Raw genomic sequence first — 18,266 nt, 5'->3', positions numbered from 1 at the left:
GAGAGAGAGAGAGGTAAGATGACCAGATCGACTCTTTTTGTGATAGATCCAGACGGGTTCAAAGACTGCTATGAATTAAGGCTTGAGATGGATAGAACCGTGATTGTTGTGACAAACAGCAAGTTGCAAGTCAAAGAAATATTTTAGGTTTGCCAAAGGAACTCCTAAATAAAATGTAGGTGAAAGTGAACTACAGCATCTTGGTTAGCTTATACTTCTTTGCTCTTAGAAAAAGGATGGTAGCAATTGCTGTCTCTACATCATTATGAATAGAAGCAAACTATTGCTCTTCCACTGAAAGGAACTGAAGACCTTGAAAAACTCACTCCACTCTGCTAGTTTTTCCAGTTTAAAGTGGAAGCCTGGTTCTACGAAAGAGGTAACACTCTTCATAGGCAGTGATAACCATCTACGGAATCAAGTAAATGAATAAGATTAAGTGACTGAGGAAGAATGAAGGAAGAGATGGGGCAAGAACTGAGTTTCAGGTATATCTTCTAGTTTGCCCGTGGCACCCAACTTGCCACAGGAGCTCTCGGGTACCTTCCTAATGATGATATACTTAGTTACTAAAAAGTCACAAAACAGTCACTTAAAATCATTCTGTTTTGAGTCTTTCTATTCAGTAGTAGTTAAGACAAATGTTGGAATCAGACCAGGATGCAAAGCTTGACTCTGTCACTTACTAATGATCAGCTTAGGCACAGTGTCATCATCTGAGCCTGGGAATAAGAACATCAAGCTCTCTGAAGGGTTGTGAGGGTTGAAGGAAATCATGTAAGGCTTGGCTCAGGTCATATCATTAGTATATGTAGTGCTGAAATTTCCCAAAGTAACACTAGTATTTCCTTATGACAGTCTGGTGTTTAATTCCACGGTTCTCCTGCTCATGGGAATAACCAGGAGGGTTTGTTAAACCCTGACTGCAGAGCCCCATCCCCCCAGAGTTTCTTAAGCAGTAAGGCTGGGATAGAATCCTAGAACTCACACTTCTAACTAGCTCCCACGTGATGCTCATGAGGCTGGTCTGAGGACCACACTTTGAACTATTAGTCTGTCTAAAGTCATTTCTGATGCTACTGTCTACTCTAAGAAATTTTCTTAAGACTCCAGAGGGAGTCAGAATTGACTTACATTAAAAACCGTAATAGTCTGAAAGTACATATGCAATAGAAGGGGAAAAAAGCATCCACTGAGCTGAGACCTAAATAATCCCTAAAGAGAAAGTTTTGATTCCCCCTGCCCCAACTGACAGCCTTTTTCATAAAATGTTAGCACAGTTTTATTCTGTACAAATCCCAAGTGACTCATGTCAGATTAACTCCCCACAGAAATGTAGGCAGAATGAACAGATGGCTTTTTCCTTTCTAAATACTGTGTGTAAGACATATAATTTTTTTTTTTTTTACTTAAGCAGTAAAACTCACTGGCTCCAGGTCACACAGGGTCTAAATAAAATAATCAAACTGTATTCACAACCACAATTCTGAGGTCCTATTCACTTGCTCCTTTAATGCTCTGAACTGCTCCTACCCTATCAATTCTGAGTTGGCCATGGATGAAAGGAGTTGCGGTAGATATAAAATCAAGAGCATAATAAATATAAAGATGAGGACTCTCCCAAGCTCTTCTGCCTGCCTCCAGGTTTTTATTTTAAAGAAAAGAGCACAGCTCTTCATGGCATACACTTTCTCATCTCTCTATTTCTCTGATTAATGATCCCAGAAGACAAACATTTCTTCATAGATGCTGGAATGGAGTTTATATGTAGGTAGAGGAAAATTATAGGAGTATTTTTTTATTAAAAATGCAAACTTCCTTCCAAGTGAGCAGTTTAAACACCCTGTTTCATTTTAGGAATTTCACCTTTACCCTTCCCCAAGTAAATGGATTTTCATCATCTCCAATTGCTACCAGCTTAAAAAAAAAAAAACAAAACAGGCAAAAGTACCACACTTCAACCAGCAACAACATATAAAAGACTTGATGACCGTAGCAAAATTATACTAATTACCACAGACTAGCTGGGCACCTCCAAATTGAGGCTCTCAGAAGTAATTTACTACTATAAACTGACTCAATTATGGCAATTTTAATTTCATATTCTTGTAGTTCCTTTTGACCATTTTTCCCCCTCTTGTAACTTTGCTGGTCTTTAAAAAGGGCACTGTCACCTTTGGTTGGATCTTTTTTAATGCTAGGTTTGTAACATTCTCTTGAAGCTTGAAATTAAAATTTTTTTGCCTACCAATTTAGTCCCTTCCCACTTGGCAAACATCTTTTTTGACTCTTGCATCTCTAATAGAGCTGAAAATTAAGGTGACTTTTTTTGTTTAATTCTTTGGTATGCCAAAGAATCATCAATAATGTTAGCACAGCTTTTTTCTGTATAGTGGTCCAGGAGTTAAAATAAAAGCCTTACACTTCTACAGCACCTCATCCCCCGGAGGACCACAGACCACTTCACAAACCACATTCTGAGGACACACCTCCATGCCGCTCACTGGCAGCTGCCCCTCAGCAAAATGCATGCTCTTATTAACTAGCATTTACTCAGAAGAATTGCATAATAGCAGCTCTAATGATTCTAAAGAAAGACTTAGCACTCAAAGAAGGCAATTACACACAGAACATATCACTGAAAGAAGTGGATTCAGTTTACAGCAAGTGTGGTTCACTTACAGCAAGATATGAATGAAAAACTTTTTTAATGCAGATAGGACAATCGAAAGATCAAACCATAAAATCTTTTTTCTCCAAAGAACTAAGGGCAGTTTGGGGATCGTTTTGACTTAACCAACTAGCAAATTTGTCACCCTTCTTCCAAAAGTATCATCATTGCGTGTGTCAGTCACTCAGTTGTGTCCGACTCTTTTTGAGACCCCATGGACTGTAGCCTGCCAGACTCCTCTGTCCATGGGATTCTCCAGGCAAGAATACTGGAGTGGGTTGCCATTTCCTCCTCCAGGGGATCTTCCCAACCCAGGGATCAAACCTGGGTCTCCTGTATTACAGGCAGATTCTTTACCATCTGAGCCACCAGGGAAACCCCCCAAAAGTATTGTCATACTCATAGTAAAAATGATGCTGATAAGCAAACACTATTGTCTATGGGGTTTGGCCAAAAAGTTTGTTAGGGTTTTTCCATAACATCCTACAGAAAAACTCTAATGACCTTTTTGGCCAACCTAATACTAACAAGCCAGTAATAGTCTCAATTATTAACAGTTTCTCTTGCCAACATTATTTCATGCCCCTTATGCGGAACCTGGAGCTATTCTTCCTGGTCAAGAGAAACCCCGGGGATGATTTCACTGCCATCCAGTGAAGGAGAGGATGAACTCTTCTCCTGGGAACACAGCAGTCTTTCAAGTCTTCATCGTCACAAAGCTTTATGAGTCCTCTGCTATGAATACATGACTTTTAAATCTACAACGTTCGTCACAATTACAAAGCATTTAAAATTCAATCCTAGGACTTTCCCGGTGGTCCTAGGAAAGTGGTTGGGAAGCTGCCTGCCAGTGCAGGGGGCACAGGTGTGATCCTTGGCCCAAGAAGATTCCACATGCCGCTCGGCAGCTGAAGCCGGTACCACAACCACTGAGCCTGTGCTCTGCAGCAAGAGAAGTCACTGCAATGAGAAGTCCATGCACTGCAACTAGAGAGCAGTCTCCACTTGCTGCAACTAGAGAAAGTCCACAGGCAGCAACGAAGACCCAGTGCAGCCCAAATGAACACATTAAAAAACAAATAAAATACAATCCTAAAATCAACTGATCAATTGACATGTATTGGGTATCGACTATTCATCCATTCAAGAACTGTTAATTAGGTGCATACCGAACATAAGAAGTGGTACCAAATTTGGGGGCAGGGGGCGGAACTCACAGTTAATAAACAACAGCCCCACTTCTCTCAAAAGGCTTAGACTAGTTGAAAAAGGAATTAAAAACTGAATGTGGGAAAGAAAGCACGGTGAGAAACTGAATGATGTATAAGAGATGATCCTCCAGAGGACTTCTACCCGACTGAAAGGATGTAGATTGAGCAAAGAAAAAATATAGAACTACAAGACATGTCGAACAAGTAGTAATACAAGAAGGGCAATGAGTTCTTGCAAGGAAATGCTCAGTGAATGCTTCCAGATGAGATAAGACAGAGAAGACTGGAGTATATTAGAGAAAGTATTCAGGCATGAGGGCAAAGACAGTGGGAAGGATGTACAGGATTAACAAGTGTTGTTGTGAAAAGGGACAGTGTCATATTTGGAGGACAGAGAGAGACTAATTTAATTAGAATACAGCATCTCTACAGGACTTCCCAAATGGCTCAGTGGTAAGGAATCCACCTGCCAAAGCAGGAAACTAAGAGACTTGGGTTCAATCCCTGGGTAGGGAAGATCCCCTAGAGAAGGAAAGGTCAACCCACTCCAGTATTCTTGCCTGGAAAATTCCATGGACAGAGGAGCTTGGAGGGCTACAGTCCATAGGGTCGCAAAGGAGTCCGACACGACTGAGCGCAGCACAGCACATAGGACAAGGGTAAACTAAAGAAGGAAAAACAGGCTTTGTCCAAATTGTGGGAGCACTTGAATGACTAAGAAAAAAAGAAAAAACCTTATGCACAACCTAATTAATACAAGGAAATGGATCATTTGTAATAAACCTAAATTTCAATTTGCATTTCCAATTTGCTTCTTTTACTATACAATGGTGCTACTACAAAGACTGGCATGTGCATCATCACCATACCATAAGGAGTCAAGCTTTTCTTTTGGAGCCCTTAATCATTGAAAATCTTGGAATTATCACATTTTTACAGGATAGAGGAACAGTCTATGATCACCTAACCTGAATATCCTTTTTCCTTAAATTAAAATCCTAGGAGGAGCAGGTGGGACAGGACTGGTATTCACTCCCGAAGCTCTTCTACTCCACTGCACCCAAGGGAGGCCAGCTGGCAACCCTACGGAGTTATTAGTGTCTCTAAAGAAGACAATGACCCCATACCCAGCACCCCTCTCGATCAAAAGTATCTGCCTCCAGTGAGGGACCCTATTGACCCTACCAGTGCTGCATCTCAAACAGAGGGGAGTAATTCTCTAAGATCAGGCGACTTTGTTGCTGGGTCAACCTCACGGCAATGAATCTCCACTTTAGCTTATGTCAATCAGCAGAGCATTTAAAATGTGTCTGGGTGGAGGAAAACAAGAAGTGGTATTTCTTTCTGATCACAGCAGGTGACCAGATCATCAACCAGGACCCAGAATCAGAGAAGAAAGAAAGAAAAGAGCCTGCAGGGATGTTCAGTCTATTTCCTGACTGATACACATTCAGTTCTGTCAGGATCAAATGGCCAATGAAATTCAACTCCACTTTCCTAAGGGACCATCCTATGTCCCAACAGTTCTCACTGTAGAAATACCCCGACATGTCAGCTGACATTCTGTGTGTCTGTCTTTCTGCTGTGCTCATCTATATTACTGTGTTCATTTCACATTTGAATTTTTAAAAATAACTGTAACGGTGTCACCCCCATTGTTCCCAAGTTCAACCCCAGCATTCGAATTTCCAATCAAAAGCATCAGACCTACATTATCCATCGTGATTTTGTATTCCTTTTCTCACTATAAGCGGACACTTCCATCCTTGTTGATCCCTTGATTAAAAACATGGTTGACTATAAACAAGTACTTAATTTTACTTTGGGGCCCTTTTTGATGATCTGCTCTCTGTGAAAACACTTGAGCAACCCCTCAAAAGTGCTCTGTATCAAATCAATGCCAACTATTGAAGAGGCATGACTGCCTGAGTGACTAACTTTACAATGATGCTTGTTTCTTCGGTGTCATCCCATCTCCGAAAAGGATAACTTCTGTTGGCTTCCGTGCTTGTTCCTAAACATGCCAGTTCTCCAAAAAGCACTGAAACATTCCTCATCCCGAGTCCTTCATCACTACAGATGCTCGGCTTGGGACTCCCACCCATTTGTCTGTCATTCTGGTGCACACGTGCCTGACACTCGAGGCAGCAACCCAGATGCTCTCTCCCCAAAACCGGGGAGATGGAGATGATCAGTCCCAGCTCCAGGAGGAGACGCTGTTTCGTGCAGCACAGCCCAAAATAGCGCTGGCCTTTTTCATTGCCATATCACGCTGCTAACACATAACTAATGTGCTGTCATTTATCACCCCCGTGAGATTGGCTATTCCGTGCTGAGGTTTCGTCATCTGCTGCAGTTCACTTGGAGGCAGTCCTCGTTCTCCTTAGATGGAATGCTATCCCAAGTGGTGCATTTTGCTGTCATTGTTCACTTTGTATTTTTTAAAACGTCGTCAAAACTTTTCAGGAGCTCATCAAAAAAGATTCATGCCACTCACTACTGTGCCACTCCAACAACACCAAAAAAGACTTCTGGGAAGACCAGAAATACTTTAAAAAAAAAAAAAATTGCACCTTTGAATGCTATAGAATTGGCTATAATCTTAAGGATAAAATAACTTAAAATGATTCTGAAGACAATTCTTCTGAAAAGGGCTCAGGTTTTTTCAGCACCTGAATGGTATTATAGGTATAGCTTTGGCAACAAAACTGTATTCTGTCCATCCTTCTATAACTAAGCAAAAGTGTACATGACACATAGGTGGTGAATGAGATGCTGTAAAGCAGTTTGAGAGATCTCTGAGTAACAGCTTCTTAAGCTCCTTTAAGTTAGGAAGGACTTTTAAAGACTATATTTACTTTTTGTGGCTTCCCATGAACCACATTCCCTGGAGTTCTGGTGGATCTGAGAGAAGAAACAGGGAACATATCAGGAAACTCTTGGTGCCAGCCTCACATACCAGTTCTCAGTCATGATGTAGCCACGGTGTAGCCTGGTCCAGGGATTATGAGGGAAATAAACCTCAAATCACCCCAACTCCAGGGTCTCTTCCTAATGGCTGGCCCAATGGACTTTTTGTCCTGCTTGCTTTGTTTGTTCACTTCCTCTGGGGGTCACTTGCAGATCTGTTAAAACAGGCTTTTATTCCCTCTCCAAGGTGTCAGTCCACATCCCCTAAGGAATGGCCATATCCTGAAAGCCACCATCTCGAACTGGAACAGCATTTGGGTCCTGCTCAAAAATTGCTACCGTATCAACCACACATAATGGAAAAATGCAGACGCAAAGAAAGGCAAAATGCGGCCTCACTGTTAAGAAGCCTCAGTCTCTAGGAACTATAAAATATGCTGGTTGGAGCAACATTGGCGAGCTGATTAAACTGATGGACTACTGAAGGAAAGTAGGGCTTCCCAGGTGGTGCAATGGTAAAGAATCTGCCTGCCAATGCAGGAGACACACGTTTGGGTTTGATCTCTCAGTTGGGAAGATCCCCTGGAGAAGGAAACAGCAACCCACTCGAGTATTCTTGCCTAGAAAATTTCATGAACAGAGGAGTCTGACGGGCAATGGTCCGTGGGGTCACAAAAGAGTCAGACATGACTGAGCACGCACACATGCACGGAAGGAAAACAGTCCTTGCTTCACTCTTACCCTCACGAGCTTCTCAGCTGGTCCATTAGTATAGATTGAGCTATTATCCACAGGCAGACAGAAGGTCCCTAAATTCCTATCTCCCACCCTAAGCTCTCCCCTAGCCGCCAGTGTCCCACCTCTAGTTGCCTGAAACACAATTCTATGGGGATATTCTGTTAACACCTCACATGTAACAGGCACAAAGTACTATCTTCTTGATCCTAATTCCCAACCACACAGACTCAAAACTTCACCCTGACTTGAGACTCTCCCTTGCTTAGAGTCAATGTTAAAACGCTCAGAAAATTCCCTCTTTCAAAATCTCTCTTAGCTCTGTGTTCTTTCTCTTCCTGGGCCCTGCCCTCGTCTAGACCCTCCTTCCTGTATTGATTGAACTTGCCTTCTAATTGGTATCTCTCCATCCATTTCCTTCTCCAGTGATTCACTGTGAACACTGCTGCCAGAAAACTCATCCTAAAAATATGACTTTCACCATTTCACTCTTCTATTGAAAAAGTATAACATCAACCATCATCTGTGAAGTAATCATGCCCTCCTCAAAACAATTTAAATCTGATGAAGCCTCTTGACCTAAGTTAGGAACATCAATAAATAGCAAAATACACCATGGGGAAGCAATCACTAAAAGCCACAATGTAGAAAATTCTACAGGACAAATGATCTGGCTTTGTCAATAAATAAATTTCAAGAGGTAAAAATGAGATGTACAGGAAATTACACATTAAAAGAGTTTTAAGAAACTTAATAAACACACTGTAGTGTTTAAACCTTATTTGAATCCTGATTCAGACAAACTGTAAAAAAACATACAATTAGGACATTTGAGAAATGGGAAATGTGAACACTGACTAGATATTTGATACTAAGAAAATTATGCCTTTAGGTATGATTATGGTTTTTAAAAGGCGACCTTACCTTTCTGAGATTCACACTGGACTACAGATAAAACAATATGCTCTCTGGGGCTTTTTTAAAATAAGAGAAAGGGAAATGGCCAGGGGTGGAAATGAGACAACAGTACTATATATTGGTAGCATTGGAAACTGTGAAAATGTGACAATGGGTGCATGGGGGCTCGTTATACATTTCTTTGTATTTCTGAACATGTCTGATATTTTCCATAATAAAAACCAAAATAAATTGTAATGGCAGCCTATGGCCAAAAGAGGCAAGTCCAAATTGCCCAGTCTCTATTATTTAAAGATCTCTATGGCAGTCAAAATTATTCAAACTTATTTTTGGTAACACTTTCCAAAACGGATCCAAAAAACCTCCATTCTCCCTAGCCCTCTATAATACTCTTTGTATTATGTATTCAACCCTAATCATGTTTGGATGTTCCAAATCTCTCCTTGCCCATGAGCTCAAGCACTTTAACCCATTCTGACCTCTTCCTCTGTGATCTTCTCTGAAATTTTTCCCTGGGACCATAAACAGCTCTCTATTATTGATAGTTATGTTTTCGTCCCAACTCCCTGCAAAATTAAAGTAATTTCATAAACTTCTTTTACCTATACATCTTAAAAAAGAAATGCCTTTTCCCTTAGTTAACAACAAACTTCCATTAATATAAATCTGAAAAACTCATACAAGTAATAAATAGGGGTGGGGAGAGAAGAAACAAAACATCTGTTTCTTATGCTTGCTGTCTTTGGGCTACTAAGTAAAGGTGATCAAAATCTCTAAATGGAGATTAATTACAGCACAGTCATTTAGTTTTCCTTTCCCCTTTAAAGTGTCTAGATATTAAACAGCATTTTCCTGTCTTTATGGAGCTTCAACACGCTATTAGCATTTACTTCACAGAACACACACTCCCTCCTAAACATGCCACAGTGGCACATCTTTCCAAATAAAACTAAACTCACTTCTTACAAACTTCTCCCAGCCCTTAAGACTTGTCTCCTAACAGTCTTGGTTTTCATATCTATAACTACTTGCTCATCGTAGCTCTTAAACAGATTGTATACTAGAATCAGTTGGAATTCTATTAAAAGAGGCTTTGTAGATGTAGGATCCACAGGTCATTCTGATTGGGAGGAAGGTTCAGTTCAGTTCAGTTCCGTCGCTCAGTCGTGTCCGACTCTTTGCAACCCCATGAACTGCAGCACGCCAGGCCTCTCTGTCCACCACCAACTCACGGAGTTTACCCAAACCCATGTCCATCGAGTCAGTGATGTAATCCAACCATCTCATCCTCTGTCGTCCCCTTCTCCTCCTGCCCTCAATCCTTCCCAGCATTAGGGTCTTTTCCAATGAGTCAACTCTTTGCATGAGGTAGCCAAAGGATTGGAGTTTCAGCTTCAACATCAGTCCTTCCAATGAACACCTAGGACTGATCTCCTTTAGGATGGACTGATTGGATCTCCCTGCAGTCCAAGGGACTCTCAAGAGTCTTCTCCAACACCACACTTCAAAAGCATCAATTCTGCGGCGCTCAGCTTTCTTCACCGTCCAACTCTCACATCCATACATGACCACTGGAAAAACCATAGCCTTGACTAGACGGACTTTTGTTGGCAAAGTAATGTCTCTGCTTTTAAATATGCTATCCAGGTTGGTCATAACCTTCCTTCCAAGGAGTAAGCGTCTTTTAATTTCATGGCTGCAATCACCATCAGCAGTGATTTTGGAGCCCAAAAAAATAAAGTCTGACACTGTTTCCACTGTTTCCCCATCTATTTCCCATGAAGTGATGGGACCAGATGCCATGATCTTAGTTTTCTGAATGTTGAGCTTTAAGCCAACTTTTTCACTCTCCTCTTTCACTTTCATCAAGAGGCTCTTTAGTTCTTCTTCACTTTCTGTCATAAGGGTGGTGTCATCTGCATATCTGAGGTTATTGATATTTCTCCTGGCAATCTTGATTCCAGCTTGCGTTTCTTCCAGCCCAGTGTTTCTCATGATGTACTCTGCATAGAAGTTAAATAAGCAGGGTGACAATATATAGCCTTGACGTACTCCTTTTCCTATTTGGAACCAGTCTGTTGTTCCATGTCCAGTTCTAACTGTTGCTTCCTGGCCTGCATACAGGTTTCTCAAGAGACAGGTCAGATGGTTTGGTATTCCCATCTCTTTCAGAATTTTCCACAGTTTATTGTAATCCACACAGTCAAAGGCTTTGGCATAGTCAATAAAGCAGAAATAGATGTTTTTCTGGAACTCTCTTGCCTTTTTGATGATCCAGCGGATGTTGGCAGTTTGATCTCTGGTTCCTCTGCCTTTTCTAAAACCAGCTTGAACATCTGGAAGTTCACAGTTCACGTATTGCTGAAGCCTGGCTTGGAGAATTCTGAGCATTACTTTGCTAGTGTGTGAGATGAGTGCAATTGTGCTGTAGTTTGAGCATTCTTTGGCATTGCCTTTCTTTGAAATTGGAATGAAAACTGACCTTTTCCAGTCCTGTGGCCACTGCTGAGTTTTCCAAATTTGGGAGGAAGGTTCAATGACTACTAAATAGCTGTGACTACTAAGATATTCAGAACATTCAGGTTATCTAAACTGAAGCCACTGGCAAAAAACATAAATGAGATCATTTTTTTGACCCTATAGGGTAAAGCAAGGGCTTAAGACAATTTTATTGAACTTAACAAAACAGCTGGCAATTTAAGATTGGAAGAGCCAAATCTCTATTCAGTGACTGATATCCACTGAATCTTGAAATCCATAACTTTCACAATTTGAAAACATGCATACATATTCAGGTATAAATAGAACTTCTTTACATACATTTAGTAAAATTCCTAATAAGACACATTCCTCAACCCAAAAATCTTTAAAAATACAAGAACTAAAATCATTTTGACTAAATGAGTCAACTAAAAATATCATAGATTTTCCAGCTGAAGGTCAACATGTCAAAGTCCAAGCCAAGGGAGGCATTTAAATCACTGACTGAAACATTTTAAAAGAAGGCCAGGGAAAGCTGAGTTCTACATATGAAACTTCGGTGCTGTGACGGAGCCTTGAACTTGTGCAACTGCCATAGATGCACTGGGAACCAGAGGGACGTCCTTGGCTGCCCAGCACTCCCTGCTTTCAGTAATGAACACAAAACAACCTGCGGAGAGTCCTAGGCGATGGAAACTGACTTAAATTTAGAGGAAGATTTCTACTTTAACTTTCACATTTTAACTGCATTCCATTCATCGGGCAGCACACTATCCATTGACAAGACAGAACAAACATCCTAGCACTTTTCTGAAGACTCAATGGCCTGGCTGACAGCATGTCTTTAATATGCCACTCAAAATAGCGGCTATCAAAGAGCTTTAAAGGCTGAGAAATGAAGAGAAACTATTTCTGCAAGAATAATCTCACAAGTTATCCAGCTTAAAATACTTGGAGTGGTGGGGGGGAATCTAGTTTTCTTTTAAGGGGAATGGAATCCTCAGGTAACCAAAATATCAAATGAAATAAAAATCTAAGAATAACCTAGTTTCAGACGTGGATTCAAAATAGAAATTGCATCTGTCTCCTTGAAAATCCCTGCAGGTCATGGATCAGTACCAATACGATTTGTGGATTTTCATATCTGACAGCAAACTTCAAGTTCTCTCTGCATGAGGGTAGTTTTATCACTACTTAAACATTTCAGTGGCAGTTAACAAAAGTAAGATGACGTTCCATTCTGTCTCTGTTCATTTCCAGAAAGAGAGATCGGGGCACTGTAAAGTGAAGTGTCTTGTGGTGTCACTGCCACTGGTTCAACAGTGTAATCACAACCGCCTGCCTCCATCTGTACAACACTACCTAGCACATTCAGGGGTTGGTTACACACATAAGCCAACAATAACAAAGCAAGCAGTTTTGTTTTGAAAAGAGATGTGGAAAAAAATTAAATCTTTTTTTTTCCAGAATCAAAACACCTGAAAGATATGTTTGTTCAAAGTGGTCCTCTTATTTCCTCTGTTAAATCCCACAAGAAATGGAATATTTTGTGTTTCTAGTATACCGCAGTCTTATACACTTGAAAATGTGCAGTCAACGGTATGACAGGCATCTCATCAAGCAGGTGACATTTTGGAAGCTGCTGCTGCTGCTCAGAGGGACAAAAACATGTATTCCTATTATCATAGTTTCAAAAAGAGTGTAAAATTGAAAAGGGAGTTCAACAGTGCGTGGTCACAGAGCCGACACCAGGAGAAAACGCTGACACCCATTTACTGTGATACTACAGCCTTGTCTCCACACAAGGCTGTCTCCAGACACAAACACGCTGAGACAAATGAGCCTTCCAACTACACGACGGCTTCTGCCTGCCAGGGACAGCCCAGGTTCCAGTGGAGAAAGGCTGCCGAAGTCTTTACATGATCAAAAATTGTTTTCTTTTCCAAGACTTAATACACAAAAGAGCATTTCAATTTTTAAGCAAGAAACACTTTCCGTTCAAAGAAACACTGGAATTCGAACTCAAAACACTTGAAACTCCATTTATATGATCCCAACACCTTCATTCATGCAGGTACTTGCTTAACTGCAGGCCTCTGTGGTTCCCAACTTGGTTCTCCAGGAATGATCTTAACCTAAAGAGCATTCCACCAACAAGTGCAAGAAAACTAAATTGGCCCTAAGCTCCAATACTTTGGCCACCTGATGAGAAAAGCCAACTGACTAGAAACGACCCTGATGCTGGGAAAGATCGAGAGCAGGAGAAGAGGGTGACAGAGGATGAGAGCACATAGTTGGCCCCGAGAGCTTAAACACTAAAACATCACTAAAATACCTGTCATACGAAAAAGCAGCAAAAGTCAACTACATAGTTTTAGCTTCCAAAAGACTCCTAAAGGTTTACAAATCTTTCTCTCTTCACTGTACTTCTCTAACATGCTGCATGAAAGCCTGTCATTTACTCCACTATAAGACAACATCTCAAAATAATATAACCCACTGACTCTCCATTAGCCTACAAAATACTAATAGTAGCTTTGCCTTAGTCTCTAGCCTCTACACCAAGCCTTTTCAATGCTATCATATTAATCCAACTTCGTCTCACTACATGCCAGTCAAAATCCACAATGGGCCAGTATTACCTAAAACAAAGGTCCTCAAACTTGGACATGCATATAGGTCACTGGAAAGGATTATTAAAATAGAGAATGTATGGCCGCACCCCTAGACTTTCTGATTCAGAACTATGAAGTAGGAATAAAAATCTGCATTTTTAACATGCTCCCAGGTAGCATGGATACTGCTGGTCGGAGAAGGCAATGGCACCCCACTCCAGTCCTCTTGCTTGGAAAATCCCACGGACGGAGGAGCCTGGTGGGCTGCAGTCCGTGGTGTCGCTAGGAGTTGGACACGACTGAGCGACTTCACTTTCACTTTTCCCTTTCATGCACTGGAGAAGGAAATGGCAACCCACTCCAGTGTTCTTGCCTGGAGAATCCCAGGGACAGGGGAGCCTGGTGGGCTGCCATCTATGGGGTCGCACAGAGTCGGACACGACTGAAGCGACTTAGCAGCAGCAGCAGCTGGTCCAAGAAACATACTTTGAGAACCACTGGCCCAAAGCAACAGTTCCCAATTACAGGATCTCAAACAAATGAATCACCTTAGGAGCTGAAACAACAACCCCACAAAATCCAGTGCTTATCCACAGTGATTCTTATTCAGAAGGTCAAGGACAGGACTAGGTATCAAACTGGAGTTAAATTTTCCTGACCTTTCAAGATGATATACACTGATTTCTGGCTTGTACTATTTCTGATGAGAAGTTAGTGAAAAAAATTTTTTATCACTGGTTCCCCACAGGCAATGTGTCCTTTTTCCCTCTGGCTACCTTGAAGATTTTTTTCTTTGCTTTTCAACTACCTGATGATAATATGTGTAGGTATGGTATTCTTTGTGTTAATCTTCCTTATGATTTGTTGAGCTTCTTGTATCTGTGGGTTTATGTTTTTCAACAAATTTAGAAATTTGGGGTTACTGTTTCTTTCAATAACTAACTGCCCCAATCTCTCTCCTCACTGTCTGTACTTGCAGCCACACAAATGTTGGATTCCATGATACTGTCCCATAGGACATTATGGCTTTGTTCATTTTTCTCTTCAGTCTATTTTCTCCCTGTACTTTAGTTTTGGTTGGTTTTGATAGATTTTTCTTGAAGTTTTCTGATTCTTTCTTCTACAGCATGCAATCTGTGGCTAAATACATCTGGTATATTTTTCATTTCAGATATTAATCTTTATCACATTTTTAAAATTCTGGTGATGAGTCATTTTTCAGCTTTTTTTGCAAGTATAATAATTGTATGCTGGACAATGTGGTGAATTATTATTGAGAATTCGGATTGTGTTACTTTAGAGTCAGTTTCGTTCTGGCAGGCAGTTAATTCACGAGTGGATAGGCTAACACTGTAGAAACCTGGTTTGGAACTTTAGTATGTGAAAGTATAGTATCCCTTACTATATGGCTAGAACAGCCCAAGTCCTAAAACATAACCTTTCTGGGGACATCTGAAAGCACAGGATGTTCACCAAGTTCTCCTTACACTGGCTGGTTTGAACTCCACTGCTTCCCAGCATTTGGCAACTTGTGCAATTACCATTCAGCTCACAGTCCCATGATAGCTATTTGCCACACCTTGGAGTGTGTGAAACTTCATCTCTGACCAAAGGCTCAACAGCACTCTTTCCAGATTTCTGGGGCTCCTTCACTCTGCAATTCCCTCTCCTTTGGTATCCCAATCCACAAACTGCAGCCGCCTCCACATCCCTGAAACCTGACCTCTGCTTAGAGTCTGCTAATGTTTGTTCACTTTCCTATGTCACAGTTTGGAAAGCATCCCCAGAGAAGAAGCTGGGATGAACGTGAAACTGACCTCATGTATTCTCTTCTCTCAACTAACCATGCTGATAACCTGAGTCCATCCAGTTTTCAAGTCACTTTGTGTAGGAGGTAACCTCATCACAGACAGAACTAGACGAATTTAATTCTATTTTTGAAACAGCTTTAAAAATCTATTACCTTAGCAACTATACATCAATAAAAATTAATTTTTAAAAATCTACTGTCTTATCCTTAAAATAAGCATGTAACCTGAAAAGCTTATGTTTCCATGATAGATGAACAAACCAAGACAAAATATTAAATAACCAGTTTCTGAGAAATAAAGATATTTTATTCAATACACAAATGTTCAAAAAGTACCTACTATGGTTACATGGCAATCAACATAGCCCCAAAACAAACTCAAGGAATATAGTTGCAATCTATATTTTTTCTACTGAACCATCAATAAAGCACAGACTACATCTAAAAAACTGTCTAATGAATGAATAACCAGGAATCGATCAATCCACCAACAGCGTGCCTATACTCTTGAAAATGACTACAATTTACATTCATGATTTATTTTTTCCTGCAAAGACTCCTATTTGCCATGCAAATAATTTCATTTCTACATAGTTACATTTTTCAATTCCCTGTATATACTTATTATTTTTCCTATTACTAGATGCTGTCTAACCAAGTCATTTCTATTGAGGTATGTCAAATTTGTTTCAGCTAACTCTTAATTGTATTTCTCATTTTCATCTGGCCAAATCAAATACATTTTCCTGGCACATGGAGAGAAAATACAATAAAATTTCTAAATACCACCTCTGCAGCATCACACCAAACACTAATATCATTGCTCCGATCATCAACAAATCAAAGTGATGCATTTATACTTTACAGGTTTATCTTCATCTCTCAACATAAGCTCTTGACCTGTCTTTTACCCCAACGTATTCAAGAGCTGACTGTACGAAAAATGGTCATAAAATTAAGCTACATGTATGTTTATAAAACAGTGTTTAAGAACATTTTCATACTGATTACATAAACATATGACTAATTCCAGGGAAGTAACGTACATTACAACAGGAAGTCAAATACTATAGATACCTGATTGCTACGTATTAAGAATGTCCCAATTTTAAAGTCTGGCCAAAAAAGCTTTGTTGTAAAGGTATTTTGAAGATGACAGAACTCCATAACATCAGCAACCATCACCTTTAAATAGAAACACTACATTCTCACTCTGTTTATGAGTAAGGAAATATTTTAGGTGGCTGGTTTTTTTATGTTCCTACCTGTTATTCTGAATCAAGATGGCACCCTTTGTCAAAGGACCTTACCTGCAGAACATCTTGGATCTTCACCCACACGTCTGCCATGTCGTACAGTTTGACATCTTCCTGCTGACTCAGTGGAGTCACCACAGTGTCTTGCAGGTATCCCAGGACCACAGAGTGTGCAGTGGCAACAGCGTTAAACTTGTCAAACAGCAACTCCAGCAGTTCTAGAAGTAACCTAGTGAAAAAAAACAAACATTTACATACACACACAACTGACTGACACTGGGCTGCAAGAAAAACATCAAACTAAAGTAGCACATGGCCATGTTAAATAGCATATTGCATTTCAACAGGGTGCACTTCAAACAGTTGCCTAAGTAACCTCTGAAATTTTATCTAGGCCCCAGTTTCCTCTGTTATAAAATGGACATGGTGAAATCTGACAGAGAAATACAAGTATTATACAATATCAGTTAACATGTGAGACCTAAAAAATAGTACAAATGAATCTATACACAAAACAGAAAAAGAATCACAGATATAGAAGACAAACTTACAGTTACCAAATGGGAAAGGAAGGGGGAAGGGATAAATTAGTAGTATGGGATCAAGAGGTACAAACTACTATAAATAAATTAGATATTAAGAATTTATTGAATAGTGCAGGGAACTATATTTAATACCTTATGATAAATCTGTAATGGAAGATAATATATAAATTTATAGAGAATCTCTACATATAGAGAATTGAATTACTCTGTACATCTGAAACTAATGTTGTAAATCAATTATACTTCAATTTTAAAAAATGGACATGGTGTAAAAATTTTAAAGACAGTTAGTTGTAAAGGCCATAAAGCAGCAGTAGCAGCTCAATACACAACTGTTTCCTTTTTAACATCATTCAGTGATCACTATACTGTATGTTCATATAAGAAGTTTTTCTAAGGAATTCAGGCAATCTTTCAGACAACAGTTCAAATGTTACACAGAATATGCTATTCTCTAGCAATAAATTGGGCACTCTGGTAAGGACACTAATCCTTTTAGTCATGGAAAGCTGAGCTTATTCCCATTCAAATGTGTGGCCTAACTTGCCTGAAAAAAAAAAATACACACCTGCCAAGCAATCTGACTTTCACCACAGGGAGCAGCTTAAGGCCTCTGCATTATCTCATTTTTCATAGTGAGAGATGCTGGACACATATTATTACATCAATTTTATATACTCAAGGGCACAAAATGAGGTTACAAGGCAGCTGAGCCCAGAACAAAAGCTGATTTCCATGTCAGTGCATCCAGCCATCTACCTCTCACTGTACTTTTACAACATAGATGTAAATTCAGAGATGGCTGAGAGCTTATATCATGGATGCACAGTAATTGCCCCATCTCCGAGCCTTACAGCATCACTGATCACCCATGCTTGGAATCATTCTTTCCTTTTCTGAACTTGAATAGTAATATATCCCACTTTTAAGGAACTTATTGCATGTGGCTGACATATGTGACTCAATCAATGTGGGTCACATTTATTTCTATTCAGACATTTCACCTTCCTTCTCCATTACTAGTCTTTTAGAGCAGACACTGCTTTGTCCATCACTATATACACTGGAGCACTCAGAAGAATGATCAGCTAAATGCATATATGCTAAATGCATT

The 18,266-nt window shown here is 40.1% G+C and overlaps 1 protein-coding gene and 2 long non-coding RNA genes across 6 annotated transcripts in view; all 3 read right to left on the bottom strand.

Annotated features, from left to right (window-relative positions):
- EXOC4 (exocyst complex component 4) overlaps positions 1-18,266 on the bottom strand; it is an 875,766-nt gene that overhangs the window by 668,256 nt on the left and 189,244 nt on the right. For all 4 annotated transcript variants that reach the window (XM_081532917.1, XM_081532918.1, XM_081532920.1 and 1 more), the window contains one exon: positions 16,662-16,836. In XM_081532917.1, coding sequence (XP_081389043.1) covers positions 16,662-16,836 — 175 coding nt within the window. The remainder of the gene's footprint in view (positions 1-16,661; positions 16,837-18,266) is intronic.
- LOC145523154 (uncharacterized) lies at positions 1,717-7,030 on the bottom strand. Its single transcript, XR_014066390.1, has 2 exons — positions 5,484-7,030; positions 1,717-2,939 (listed from the first exon to the last, which is right to left on the bottom strand). It is a non-coding gene; the product is annotated as an uncharacterized LOC145523154 (long non-coding RNA).
- On the bottom strand, positions 8,772-14,226 carry LOC145523156 (uncharacterized). Its single transcript, XR_014066392.1, has 2 exons — positions 13,363-14,226; positions 8,772-12,565 (listed from the first exon to the last, which is right to left on the bottom strand). It is a non-coding gene; the product is annotated as an uncharacterized LOC145523156 (long non-coding RNA).

The sequence above is a fragment of the Giraffa tippelskirchi genome, chromosome 10 (assembly GCF_054371585.1).
Source record: "Giraffa tippelskirchi isolate mGirTip1 chromosome 10, T2T-mGirTip1v1.2.pri, whole genome shotgun sequence".
Lineage (NCBI taxonomy): Eukaryota > Metazoa > Chordata > Mammalia > Artiodactyla > Giraffidae > Giraffa > Giraffa tippelskirchi.
Note: the sequence above shows the minus strand (reverse complement) of the source record. Positions and strands in the feature narration are given on the sequence as shown.